The sequence below is a fragment of the Staurois parvus genome, unplaced genomic scaffold (assembly GCF_062004578.1).
Source record: "Staurois parvus isolate SC_StPar_1 unplaced genomic scaffold, SC_StPar_1.0 ptg002410l, whole genome shotgun sequence".
In the NCBI taxonomy this organism is placed as follows: domain Eukaryota; kingdom Metazoa; phylum Chordata; class Amphibia; order Anura; family Ranidae; genus Staurois; species Staurois parvus.
Genome location: NW_028320206.1, coordinates 68,698 through 82,177, shown reverse-complemented (window position 1 = coordinate 82,177; position 13,480 = coordinate 68,698). Strand labels below are relative to the sequence as shown.

Genomic DNA, 13,480 nt, shown 5'->3' with positions numbered 1-13,480 from the left:
AGAGATGGGGGGAAGGAGAGGGGGAGATAGGAAGAGAGAGAGAGGGGAAGGAGAGGGGGAGAGAGGAAGAGAGAGAGAGGGGGGAGGAGAGGGAGAGAGAGAGGAAGAGAGAGTGAAAGGGAGGGGGGAGAGAGGAAGAGAAAGAGAGGGGAGGGAGGAAGAGGGAGTGAAAGGGAGGGGGAGGAGGGGGGAGAGAGGGAGAGAGAGAGAGGGGGGAGGACGAGAGAGGACGAGAGAGTGAAATGGAGGGGGGGGGAAGAGAGAGAGGGGGGAGAGAGGAAGAGAGAGAGGGGGGAGAGGGGGAGATAGGAAGAGAGAGAGAGGGGGAAGGAAAGGGTGAGAGAGGAAGAGAGAGAGGTGGGAAGGAAAGGGGGAGAGAGGAAGAGAGAGGGGGGAAAGGAGAGTGGGAGACAGGAAGAGAGAGAGGGGGAAGTAGATGGGTGGGAGGAAGTGAGAGAGAGGAAGAGAGAGAGAGAGAGGGAGGGGGAGGAGAGAGGAAGAGGGGGGGGGAGAGGAGGAGAGAGGAAGAGAAATAGTGGAAATAAAAAAAAAGACAAGCGATAGAGTGGAGGTGAATGTTGTAGTGAGAAAGAGAAGTGAAAAAAAAGAACATGTGGCCAGACCCCAAAATCCTCCGGCTGCTGCAGGTTGGCGGTTGATATTCTTCCTCTCTCATGATAAAGTGTCAGCTCTTGGGTTTAGCACATGATTTCAGGTGCCTTTCTTTCCCTGGGTGACAACAGCTACATGTGTGCACGATTAACTGTTTGTTCTCCGCAGCAATCCCTGGAGGACGGTCCCTATTCCCACTGGTACAGAGGATGTGTGTGTAGTATCAGTGACCTCCGCTTCCATTGAAGAAGGAAGGGGGGGGTCAGGGATTACCGCACTCAGCAGCCTCCATTCATCCAGCAGGCTGTCTGCACCCTTTTTTGGAAATGCAGCAAAAGACTGAAGAGCCTGTTATTGGCTGGCGGCGTCTGCCACTCACAAGCGGAGCTCAGGCTCCATAGGGAAAAAAATATATATACATATATATGTGTGTGTGTGCGCGTGTGCGTGCCGGCGAGTGCGCGCGCGAGAGAGAGCGAGAGAGAGAGAGAGAGAGAGCGTATCCAGAGGATAGACACGGCAAGAGTGCCCACTGCAGATTAACTCCACTATAGAGTCACATCATGAGCGAGGTGAGTTCCTTTCTCTTTAATTATCTATCTGTCTATCCATCCATCCATCCATCCATCCATCCATCTATCTATCTATCCATCCATCTAGTTATTATCTATCTATCTATCTATCTGTTCCATTGATCTTTCTTTCTATCTCCTTTTATTATCTACATATCATTTCTCATTCTTTTCATCTTTCCATCCATCCATCCATCCATCTTCTGGATAACTGTAGAGTGGGTAGAGTTGCGCTCTATACGTTGTACCTTTTTTTTTTCCCTAGAAAGTTGTTGTACATTCTGGACACATTTTAATGCAGCGTTTTACTGAAAGATAGAGAGGTGCTGAGGGGGTGAGAGGAACAGCTGACTTCTGTAGAGACCTGCAACTACCTGGGAGGAGAGGAGAGTACACAGACAGTGGTGGTGGTGGGGGGGACTGAATGAGAGGGGGGGAGGGAGAGGGGAAGAGAAGAAGAGGGGGAATAGAAGGGGAGAGAGGGATATAGAGAAGAAGAGGGAAAGGGGAAGAGGGATGTGAGAGAGATAGAGAGAGAAGAGGGGTAAGAGAAGAAGAGAAGTAAGAGATGAGGAGAGGGGGAGAGAAGAAGAGGGGTGAGAAAGTGAAAGGGGGGAGAGAAAGAGGGGTGAGAGGGGGGGGGAGAAGAGAGGTGAGAGGAGGGAGTGGGGGAGAGAAGAATAGGATGAGAGAGGGAGAGGATGAGAGAGGGAGAAGAGGAGAAAAGAAGAGAGATGAGAAAGAGAGAGAAAGAAAGAAGAGGGGTAAGAGAAGGGAGAGGGGGGAGAGAAGAAGAGGGGTGAGAGAGGGAGAGAAGAAGAGAGATGAGAAAGAGAGAGAAAGAAGAAGAGGGGTGAGAGAGGGAGAGGGGGAGAGAAGAGGGGTGAGAGAGGGAGAGGGGGAGAGAAGAAGAGGGGTGAGAGAGGGAGAGGGGGATAGAAGAGGGGTGAGAGAGGGAGAGATGAAGAGAGATGAGAAAGAGAGAGAAAGAAGAAGAGGGGTGAGAGAGGGAGAGGGGGAGAGAAGAAGAGGGGTGAGAGAGGGAGAGAAGAAGAGAGGTGAGAGAGGGAGTGGGGGGAGAGAAGAAAAGGGGTGAGAGAGGGACATGGGGATAGAAGAAGAGGAGTGAGAGAGGGGAGGGGGGGAGAAGAGGGGTGAGAGAGGGAGAGAAGAAGAGAGGTGAGAGAGGGAGTGGGGGAGAGAAGAAAAGGGGTGAGAAAGGGAACAGGGAGATAGAAGAAGAGGGGTGAGAGAGGGACGAGAATAGAAGACGAGGGGTGAGAAAGATAGAGAGGGAGAGAAGAAGAGAGAGAAGAGAGGTGAGAGAGGGAGTGGGGGAGAAAAGAATAGGGGTGAGAAAGGGAGAGAAAAGAAGAGGGTTGAGAGAGGGACAAGTTGATAGAGGAAGAGGGGTGAGAGAGGGACAGGGGGATAGAAGAAGAGGGGTGAGAGAGGGACAGGGGGATAGAAGAAGAGGGATGAGAGAGGTAAAGGGGGAGAGAAGAAGAGGGATGGGAGAGGTATAGGTGGAAAGAAGAAGAGAGGTGAGAGAGAAAGAGAGAAGAAGAGGGGTAAAGAAGGGGAGAGGGGAAGAGAAGAGCAGAGGTGAGAGAGGGAGAGAAAAGAAGAGGGGTGAGAGAGGGAGAGGGGGGAGAGAGGGAGAGTGGAAGAGAAGAGAGGTGAAAGAAGAAGAAGGGGAGAGAAGAAGAGGGGTGAGAGAGAGAGGGGGTAGAGAAGAGAAGGGGTGAGAGAGGGAGAGGGGACAAACAGATGGAAGATGGGGGGGGGGGGTAAAAGGGGGAAGAGAATAGAAGAACATAGAGAAAACAGGGCTACAGAGGGGTAAAAAGAGAAAGGGACAGAGGGAGATGGAATGAATGAATGATGAATGGGAAAAATGGACATGGAGAACGAAAGGAGGATAGAGGGACATAGAAAAAGAGAGGAAATAAAGAGGGGCGGAAGAACGAGTGGGGGCAGAGGGACATACCGAAAGAAAGGAGATAGAGAAAGGAATGAGAAAGGGGGATGGGGAAAGTGGGAGACAGAGAATGAAAGGGGGAGATAGAGGGATAAATGAGAGGGGGTGGGGTAAAGAGAAGAGAAAGAGAGGGGTAAAGAGAGAGGAGGATAGAGGCAATAGTAAAGATAGAGGGTGGATAGATGGATGTACAGAAAGAGAGGGGTGATGGGGGGATATAGGGGGATGGTGTAAGAGAGGGTAAAAGAGACAGGGGGATGAGAGGAGTGCGGCATAGAGAAAAATAGGGGGATAGAGAGGGGTACAAGAGAGGGAGGGGTAGGGGGTCAAGAAGGAAAGAGAGCAGATGGAGAGGAGAAAGGCAAATGCAGAAAGAAATAGGTACATTGGTAAAGGAAGAAGGGGGATAGAAGGACACAGAAAAAAGAGAGGGTAAGAAAAACGCTATAGAGGGAGAATGGGACATAGATAAAGAGAGGTGATAACAAGGGGTGAGAGGGAGGGGGGTGGAGGGATCTAGAGCCTGAGATGGGGAGAGTGAAACATAAAGAAAGGCATTATAAAGGGGGATATTATAAGGGGGGGGGTAGATAGGGACATAGAGAAAGAAAGGGGGATATAGAGGGGTAGGAGGGATAGAGAAACTTGGAGAAAAAGAGAGATAAGAAAGCAATGGGGAGACAGAGACAAAGATGGACTGTAGAGAGGGGTGAGATGGAGGGAGAGGGGGCAAAGGAGTAGAAGTGGAAGGAGGTAATGAAGGTTGAAGAAGAGAGAGGGGGGGGGAGAACAGAGAGAAAGACAGGGCAGCGAGGGGTAAGAGAGAGGGAGAGGGGGCCATAGAGAAAGAAAAAGGAGATAAAAGGGGATGAGAGAGGGGAAGTAAAGATGAGAAAGAAAGAGAGTGAGAAAGGGTGAAAGGCAGAAAAGAAGGCCACAGAAAAATAGGGGGGGGCATTGAAGGGTAAGAAAGAGGGGGGAGGGGGGACAGAAAGACAATGAAAGATCAAGGAGGTGAGGAGAGGTAAGAGGAGGGAAGAAGAGGGCAGAGAAGGGGGGAGTAGGGGGCAGAGATGGGGCAGAGAAGGTGGGGAGAGAAGGCGGGAGATGGTGGGAGAGAAGGGGCAGAGAAGGTGGGAGAGAAGGGGGCAGAGAAGGGGCAGAGAAGGTGGGAGAGAAGGGGGCAGAGAAGAGGGGAGAAGGGGGCAGAGAAGGTGGGAGAGAAGGGGCAGAGAAGGTGGGAGAGAAGGGGGCAGAGAAGGGGCAGAGAAGGTGGGAGAGAAGGGGGCAGAGAAGAGGGGAGAAGGGGGCAGAGAAGAGGCAGAGAAGGTGGGAGAGAAGGGGCAGAGAAGGTGGGAGAGAAGGGGGCAGAGAAAGGGGGGAGAAGGTAGCAAAGAAGGGGGGAGAAGGAGGCAGAGAAGGTGGGAGAGAAGGGGGCAGAGAAGGGGGGAGAAGGGGGCAGAGGAAGGTGGGAGAGAAGGGGCAGAGAAGGGGCAGAAAAGGTGGGAGAGAAGGGGCAGAGAAGGGCAGAGAAGGTGGGAGAGAAGGGGCAGAGAAGGGGCAGAGAAGGTGGGAGAGAAGGGGCAGAGAAGGGGGAGAGAAGGGGCAGAGAAGGGGCAGAGAAGGTGGGAGAGAAGGGGGCAGAGAAGGGGGTAGAAGGGGCAGAGAAGGTGGGAGAGAAGGGGGCAGAGAAGGGGGAGAGAAGGGGCAGAGACGGTGGGAGAGAAGGGGGCAGAGAAGGGGGCAGAGAAGGGGCAGAGAAGATGGGAGAGAAGGGGGCAGAGAAGGGGGGAGAAGGGGCAGAGAAGGTGGGAAAGAAGGGGCAGAGAAGGGGCAGAGAAGGGGCAGAGAAGGTGGGAGAGAAGGGGCAGAGAAGGGGCAGAGAAGGTGGGAGAGAAGGGGCAGAGAAGGGGCAGAGAAGGGGCAGAGAAGGTGGGAGAGAAGGGGCAAAGAAGGGGGGAGAAGGGGCAGAGAAGGTGGGAATGAAGGGGCAGAGAAGGGCAGAGAAGGTGGGAGAGAAGGGGCAGAGAAGGGGCAGAGAAGGTGGGAGAGAAGGGGCAGAGAAGGGGCAGAGAAGGGGGCAGAGAAGAGGAAGAAGATAGTTGCAGATAATGTTCTCTGGAAGTTATACTTTGTATCAGATCCACTTTGTAGAGGACAGGACAGGAGAGGACAGGACAGGACAGGAGAGGACAGGAGAGGACAGGACAGGAGAGGACAGGACAGGACAGGAGAGGACAGGACAGGAGAGGACAGGACAGGACAGGAGAGGACAGGACAGGAGAGGACAAGACAGGAGAGGACAGGACAGGAGAGGACAGGAGAGGACAAGACAGGAGAGGACAGGAGAGGACAGGACAGGAGAGGACAGGACAGGAGAGGACAGGACAGGAGAGGACAGGAGAGGACAAGACAGGAGAGGACAGGAGAGGACAGGACAGGAGAGGACAGGAGAGGACAAGACAGGAGAGGACAGGACAGGACAGGACAGGAGAGGACAGGAGAGGACAGGACAGTACAGAGGGATTCATTTGCTCTTATACAGTTTTTATTTCTTGGACCTTAAAACATTTGATGGCGAGCTCTTCAGCCCAGACTCCGTCTCTCTGTTGTTCTCTCTGCTCTATCAGATTATAAGGATTAGTTCATAATGTGCAGAGCAGAGAGCAGCCATAGTGATCAGTCCCTGGATGTAATGGATGGATAGGAGGGAAGGAGGGAGATTAGTGATGCAGAATGATGTGCAAAGTGCTCAGTTACACCTTATGGGTTCAGTCCCACTTCTCCTGTCCTGGATGCCGGGTGTAATTCTCGGTATCTCCTCTTATTCTGTATGTATGGACTCTGCACAGTCCCACTTCTCCTGTCCTGGATGCCGGGTGTCATTCTTGGTATCAGTCCTTATTCTGTATGTGTGGACTCTGCAAAGTCCCACTTCTCCTGTCCTGGATGCCGGGTGTCATTCTCGGTATCAGTCCTTGTTCTGTATGTATAGACTCTGCACTGTCCCGGATGCCGGGTGTCATTCTCGGTATCAGTCCTTGTTCTGTATGTATAGACTCTGCACTGTCCGGGATGCCGGGTGTCATTCTCGGTATCAGTCCTTGTTCTGTATGTATAGACTCTGCACTGTCCGGGATGCCGGGTGTCATTCTCGGTATCAGTCCTTATTCTGTATGTATGGACTGTGCACTGTCCCGGATGCCGGGTGTCATTCTCGGTATCTGTCCCTATTCTGTATGTATGGACTGTGCACTGTCCCGGATGCCGGGTGTCATTCTTGGTATCAGTCCTTGTTCTGTATGTATGGACTGTGCACTGTCCCGGATGCCCGGTGTCATTCTCGGTATCAGTCCTTGTTCTGTATGTATGGACTGTGCACTGTCCCGGATGCCGGGTGTCATTCTCGGTATCTGTCCCTATTCTGTATGTATGGACTGTGCACTGTCCCGGATGCCGGGTGTCATTCTCGGTATCAGTCCTTGTTCTGTATGTATGGACTGTGCACTGTCCCGGATGCCGGGTGTCATTCTCGGTACCAGTCCTTGTTCTGTATGTATGGACTGTGCACTGTCCCGGATGCCGGGTGTCATTCTCGGTATCAGTCCTTGTTCTGTATGTATGGACTGTGCACTGTCCCGGATGCCGGGTGTCATTCTCGGTACCAGTCCTTGTTCTGTATATACGTTGCTTGGTCACAGAATGTCATTGGATATTTCCTGGAATTCTGGTCTCTTGGCAGCCATGTTGTTGGGTAATGTGATGCGGTCACACCTGGCTCCATCCATTGTCCGGCATTAATCGCTCCGTATTCTTCTTGGATCTGTCCGCTCACTTGCAGTACGTGGAAAGTTAAAAGTTATTTTTCCTCTTTTTTTTCCCCATTTGGGACGCTTTCAACATCGAATGTACAACCTGCGTACGTTGCGGAAAACAAATTCATTAGTGAGATCGAAAGAAATACCTAAACATAATGACTCCTCCCTTATTGGATGGACTTTGGGTTTCATTCAGACAAAGGAAGCCTCAAGGCAGGCAGCTAATGCTAAACCTCCTCTCTCCATGACCCCTAGTGCTCTGGGAATCCTTTATCATGCATTATACCAAGGTGTGCTGGAGGGTCTATTGATGATGGCTGCTGGGGGATCTATTGTCACTGCTGGGGATATTTTTGTGCGTGGGTCTATTGTTGCTGGTGGGGGTCTATTGCTGTTGGGGGGCTTATGTTGCTGTTAGGGATCTATTGTTGAACGTGTAGGTTGCTGGCTGCTGAAGGGTCTATTGATGCTGGCTGCTGAAGGGTTTATTGATGCTGGCTGCTGGGGGATCTATTGTCACTGGTGGGGATGTTTCTGTGCGAGGGTCTATTGCTGCTGGGGGGGGATTATGTTACTGTTAGGGATCTACTGTTGAGGGTGGAGGTTGCTGGCTGCTGAAGGGTCTATTGATGCTGGCTGCTGGGGGATCTACTGTCACTGGTGGGGATGTTTTTGTTTCAGGTCTTTCGTTGCTGGTGGGATCTATTGCTGCTGGGGGTCTTATGTTGCTGTTAGGGATCTACTGTTGAGGTTGGAGGTTACTGGCTGCTGAAAGGTCTATTGATGCTGGCTGCTGGGGGATCTACTGTCACTGGTGGTTATATGCAGCACATATCTCCCCAAGTAGATGGACTTCAGGCCGGCATCTACCGCTTTACTATCTTTTTCCATTACCCATAGTGCTCTGGGAATCCTTTGTCACATGTTAAATGTTCATTGGAAAAGCAGAGATTTTATGTACAGTGAAGGAAATGCGTATTTGCTCCCCTCTGATGCTGAATGTTCGCCCCTCACACAGAAATGATCGGTCTAACAATGGAATGTTCGCCCCTCACACAGAAATGATCGGTCTAACAATGGAATGTTCGCCCCTCACACAGAAATGATCGGTCTAACAATGGAATGTTCGCCCCTCACACAGAAATGATCGGTCTAACAATGGAATGTTCGCCCCTCACACAGAAATGATCGGTCTAACAATGGAATGTTCGGTGTAACACTGAGAGACAGAATACAACAACAAATTCAGCAGAAATGCGTCTAACAAATGATGACGGATCTGCATGTTCATGAGGGAAAGAAGGATTTGATCCCTTCACAAAACATGACTTAGTACTTGGTGGCCAATCCCTTGTTGGCCATCACAGAGGTCAGACGTTTCCTGGAGTTGGCCCCCAGGTTCGCACACATCTCAGGAGGGATTTTGGCCCACTCCTCTTGGCAGATCCTCTCCAAGTCATTAAGGTTTGGTGGCTGACGTTTGGCAACTCGAACTTTCAGCTCCCTCCACAGATTTTCGATCGGATGAAGGTCTGGAGACTGGCTAGGCCACTCCAGGACCTTAATGTGCTTCTTCTTGAGCCGCTCCTTTGTTGCCTTGGCCGTGTGTTTTGGGTCACTGTCATGCTGGAACACCCATCCACCACCCATTTTCAATGCCCTGGCTGAGGGAAGAAGGTTCTCACCCAAGATTTGAGGGTACATTGCCCCGTCCATCGTCCCTTTGATGTGGTGCAGTTGTCCTGTCCCCTTAGCAGAAAAACACCCCCAAAGCAGAATGTTTCCACCACCATGTTTCACAGTTGGGATGGTGTTCTTGGGGTCATAGGCAGCATTCCTCCTCCAAACACGGGGAGTTTAGTTGATGCCAAAGAGCTGGATTTTGGTCTCCTCTGACCACAACACTTCCCACCAGTCCTCCTCGGCATCATTCAGATGTTCAGTGGCAGACTTCAGCCGGGCCTGGACATGTGCTTTCTTGAGCAGAGGGACCTTGCGGCACTGCAGGATTTCAGTCCTTGTCGGCGTAGTGTGTTACCAATTGTTTTCTTAGTGACTGTGGTCCCAGCTGCCTGGAGATCATTGACAAGATCCTCACGTGTAGTTCTGGGATGATTCCTCACTGTTCTCATGATCATTGACACTCCACGAGGTGAGATCTTGCATGGTGCACCAGACCTAGGGAGACTGACACTTGTTTTGTGTTTCTTCCATTTGTGAATGATTGCACCAACTGTTGTCACCTTCTCACCAAGCTGCTTGGCCATAGTTTGGTAGCCCAGTCCAGCCTTGTGTAGGTCTACCATCTTGTCCCTGACATCCTTGGACAGCTCTTTGATCTTTGCCATGGTGGAGAGTTTGGAATCTGATGGTTTGATGGCTCCTGTGGACAGGTGTCTTTTATACAGGTAACACAATGAGATTAGCAGCACTCCCTTTAAGAGACTGCTTCTAATCTCAGCTTGTTACCTGTATGAGAGACACCTGGGAGCCAGAAATCCTGCTGAATGATATCAGGTTTCAATTGGACAAAGGAAGCCTCAAGGCAGGGGCAGCTACTGCTATACCGTGGCTCACCCCCAGGGCTCTGGGAATCCTTTGTCACGTGTGAAATATTTATGGAGATTTTATGCAAATAATACAAACCTAATAAAATATTTGTGTTTAACTAAAAAAATAAAATATAATTGACTATCGGTCTTCACTTTGTTTGGTTTGCTGACCCATTTCTCACCCTCCGGGGTGTTTCCTCATCACCTGAGCTGCATACACTGCGGGAAAACTATTCTTTTTTTCTATGTGAGACTAAAAACATTCCAGAAATGAACACAAACCTGTTAATCCGCCAAACTTTATAAATAGTCCTTCTGGCGTTACGAAACGACGTTGTCACTGCCGGGTGTTTGTAAACATTTCCACAGGAGATGGACGGAACGTTTACCCCGGAATCATGCGTTTGTAGAGGGATGTCAATGTGGAAGAGAGGGAAATGTATTGATGGGAAGAGGGCATGGGAGGTCGGGGGGAAGGATGGGGAGCTAGGAGGACAGGGGCATGAATAGATGACAGGTATTGGGGGGGTAGAACTATGAATGGAGGGAGGGGGGTATGAATGAAGGGAGGAGGATATGAATGGAGGGAAGGGGGTATGAATGGAGGGAGGGGGGTATGAATGAAGGGAAGGGGGGTATGAATGGAGGGAGGGGGGTATGAATGGAGGGAAGGGGGTATGAATGGAGGGAGGGGGATATGAATGGAGGGAGGGGGATATGAATGGAGGGAGGGAGGTATAAATGTCGGGAGGGGGGTATGAATGGAGGGAGGGAGGTATAAATGTAGGGAGGGGGGTATGAATGGATGGAGAGGGGTATGAATGGAGGGAAGGGGGTATGAATGGAGGGAGGGGGTATGAATGGAGGGAGGGGGGTATGAATGGAGGGAGGGGGATATGAATGGAGGGAGGGAGGTATAATGTCGGGAGGGGGGTATGAATGGAGGGAGGGAGGTATAAATGTAGGGAGGGGGGTATGAATGGATGGAGAGGGGTATGAATGGAGGGAAGGGGGTATGAATGGAGGGAGGGGGTATGAATGGAGGGAGGGGGGTATGAATGGAGGGAGGGGGATATGAATTGAGGGAGGGGGTATGATAGAGGGAGGGAGATATGAATGGAGGGAGGGGATATGAATGGAGGGAGGGGGATATGAATGGAGGGAGGGAGGTATGAATGTAGGGAGGAGGGTATGATAGAGGGGAGGGAAATATGAATGGAGGGAGGGGGATATGAATGGAGGGAGGGAGGTATGAATGTAGGGAGGAGGGTATGATATAGGGAGGGCGGTATGAATGGAGGAGATGGGGGGATATGAATGGCAGGTGGGGGATTGGATGCAGGGAGGGGTGAGGAGAAATATGGATGTATGGATGAGGGGGGGATATAGATGGGTGGAGGGATAGAGATATGAATGGAGGTATAGAGTATATGGCAAGAGGATATAGATGAGGAGGGGCCGAGATGACGGGGAGGGGGGGGGGTACAGAGGGATATATATGAATGGAGGGAGACAGAGGGATATATATGAATGGAGGAGGACAGAGAGATATACATGAATGGAGGAGGACAGAGGGATATATATGAATGGAGGAGGACAGAGGGATATATATGAATGGAGGAGGACAGAGGGATATATATGAATGGAGGAGGACAGAAGGATATATATGGAGGGAGGAGATTTGCAGAGCCGGGATATTCCGGAATGACCCCAATAATGGGCAGTGTCCCCCCCAGGCTGACCCTCCATGACCACGGATGAGGGCAGGTACTGTAGCGCGGTGTATTGGTGGTCTGGGGGGGGGGGGGGATGGGAGCCATGCTCTGCACCTCCAGGCTTCCTCTACCCATCAGAATGAATGGCGGGATCTCTGCGCTCCTCCCATTGCGCCGTATTCCCCCGACTCCGGCTCTGTACTCTCTTCTCAGGGAATGTTTCCAGCGGTTGGGAAGACGTCTTCTATTATTAAATAGCGAGAAGGAGGCGATGACAGCGCGTCCGGAGAGAACAACGGCCGCGTCCGATTGGTTTAGCGGGCACACTGTGCACTGTAGCTCCCGGGTGCGGCCGCTCTGCCCGGCTTCTCTTGGCTTGGCTCAGCTTTAGCTCTTGGCGAGGAAATAAAAGTCATCCGCCATGATGGAACATTCGCCATTTTCTGCGCCTTTTTAAGCCCTTGCGGTGAAATGACATGACCTGTATATAAATATATACTGTATACCAGGGGTGGACTGACAACTCATGGGGCCCCCGGGCAATAGGGGATCATGGGGCCCCTGTGTCCTTGCCCAAACTCAAAATAGCCTATGAAAAAGGTACCAGGGGCATCTCATGGGGCCCCTTACTGACCCCGGGCCCTCAGGCAGTGCCCGAGTTTCCAAACGGTCAGTCCGCCCCTGCTGCATACTCAGTGATGGAGGACGGCGGAGGGTAGGAACTGGACGCAAGCCGCATCCCATTCTTGGGGGGAATGACATTTAGGCAGGCAGCCAATCACAGGGACTCAGTAGGAACCATGTGACCAATGGCGCCTGCATTGGCCCCGGAAGTACCGCCATAGACTTTATGACATTTTCAAGGGCCAAAAACCTGCCCTAGAATGAGGTTTAGAACTCCTGCAGCCTCCTACATCCTGGATCCTAGGGGGCCACAGGGTACTCTATGGTGCACGTGCCACGCCGTAACATGGGGGGGGGTGCCAGCTGTCTCTTTATGATTTTTGCAGCAACCCCCCCCTCCCCAGTGATGCGACACGGGGACACCGCACAAACTAGAAGAGGCGGCTGGCGCTCCGGATCAGGGAACAGTGGTGTGCTGCGGTGGAGCACCTAGAAGACACCGTTGGATCGCTAGACACATGCACAACCTGGCTATGGTGGGGGGGGGGGGGGGGAGTCCCTGGGGAGGGGGGGTCCCTCTTCAAAATCAGTGTCACCTCCCTTATTAGATGAATTTAAACCAGAGGAAGCCTCAGGGCTGTCAGCTACTGCTATGTTGTCCTCTTTCCATTGCCCACAGTGCTCTGGGAATCCTTTGTCACAACTTAAAAGTTTGTTTGTTTATTTATGTATTTGCGATATTATTATTCAGTGTTAGAAACAGAAGATTTGGGTTTCAGTCAGACAGATGTAGTCTCAAGGCAGGCAGCTGCTGCTTTCCTGTGCCTTTCCTTTATCCGTAGTGCTCTGGGAATCCTTTGTCATGCTTTAAAAGTTTATTTATTTGCAATATTATTATTCAGTATTAGAAACATCGGGAATACAAGACAGAGCTCACTGATACACTGATACATTTCCATTACCCATAGTGCTCTGGGAATCCTTTGTCGTGTTGTATGGATGTGATAAAAAAAAGATACATTTCCATTACCCATAGTGCTCCGGGAATCCTTTGTCATATATGAAATATTTATTTGTAAAACAGATTGTATGCATATGGTAAAAAAAAGATACATTTCCATTACCCATAGTGCCCTGGAAATCCTTTGTCATGTCGTATGGATATGATATTAAAAAAGGTACATTTCCATTAAAAAAAAAATACACATTTCCATTACCCGTAGTGCTCTGGGAATCCTTTGTCATGTTTCGTATGGATGTGATAAAAAAAAACCAGATACATTTCCATTACCCATAGTGCCCCGGAAATCCTTTGTCATGTTGTATGGATGTGATATAAAAAAAAAGAAAAGGTACATTTCCATTAAAAAAAAGAAAAGATCCATTTCCATTACCCATAGTGCCCCGGAAATCCTTTGTCATGTCGTATGGATGTGATATTAAAAAAATGGATACATTTCCATTACCCATAGTGCTCTGGGAATCCTTTGTCATATAATAAATATTTATTTGTAAAACAGAAATTGTATGCATATGGTAAAAAAAAGATACATTTCCATTACCCATAGTGCTCTGGGAATCCTTTGTCGTGTCGTATGAATGTTAT

General features: G+C 50.5%; 1 protein-coding gene across 1 annotated transcript in view; it reads left to right on the top strand.

The window, feature by feature from the left end:
• Positions 1-953: 953 nt before the first annotated feature.
• Positions 954-13,480, top strand: part of PCP4L1 (Purkinje cell protein 4 like 1) — a 60,523-nt gene continuing 47,996 nt past the window's right edge. Inside the window, exon 1 of the mRNA XM_089665924.1 lies at positions 954-1,184. Coding sequence (XP_089522050.1) covers positions 1,176-1,184 — 9 coding nt within the window. The 5' untranslated portion in view covers positions 954-1,175. The remainder of the gene's footprint in view (positions 1,185-13,480) is intronic.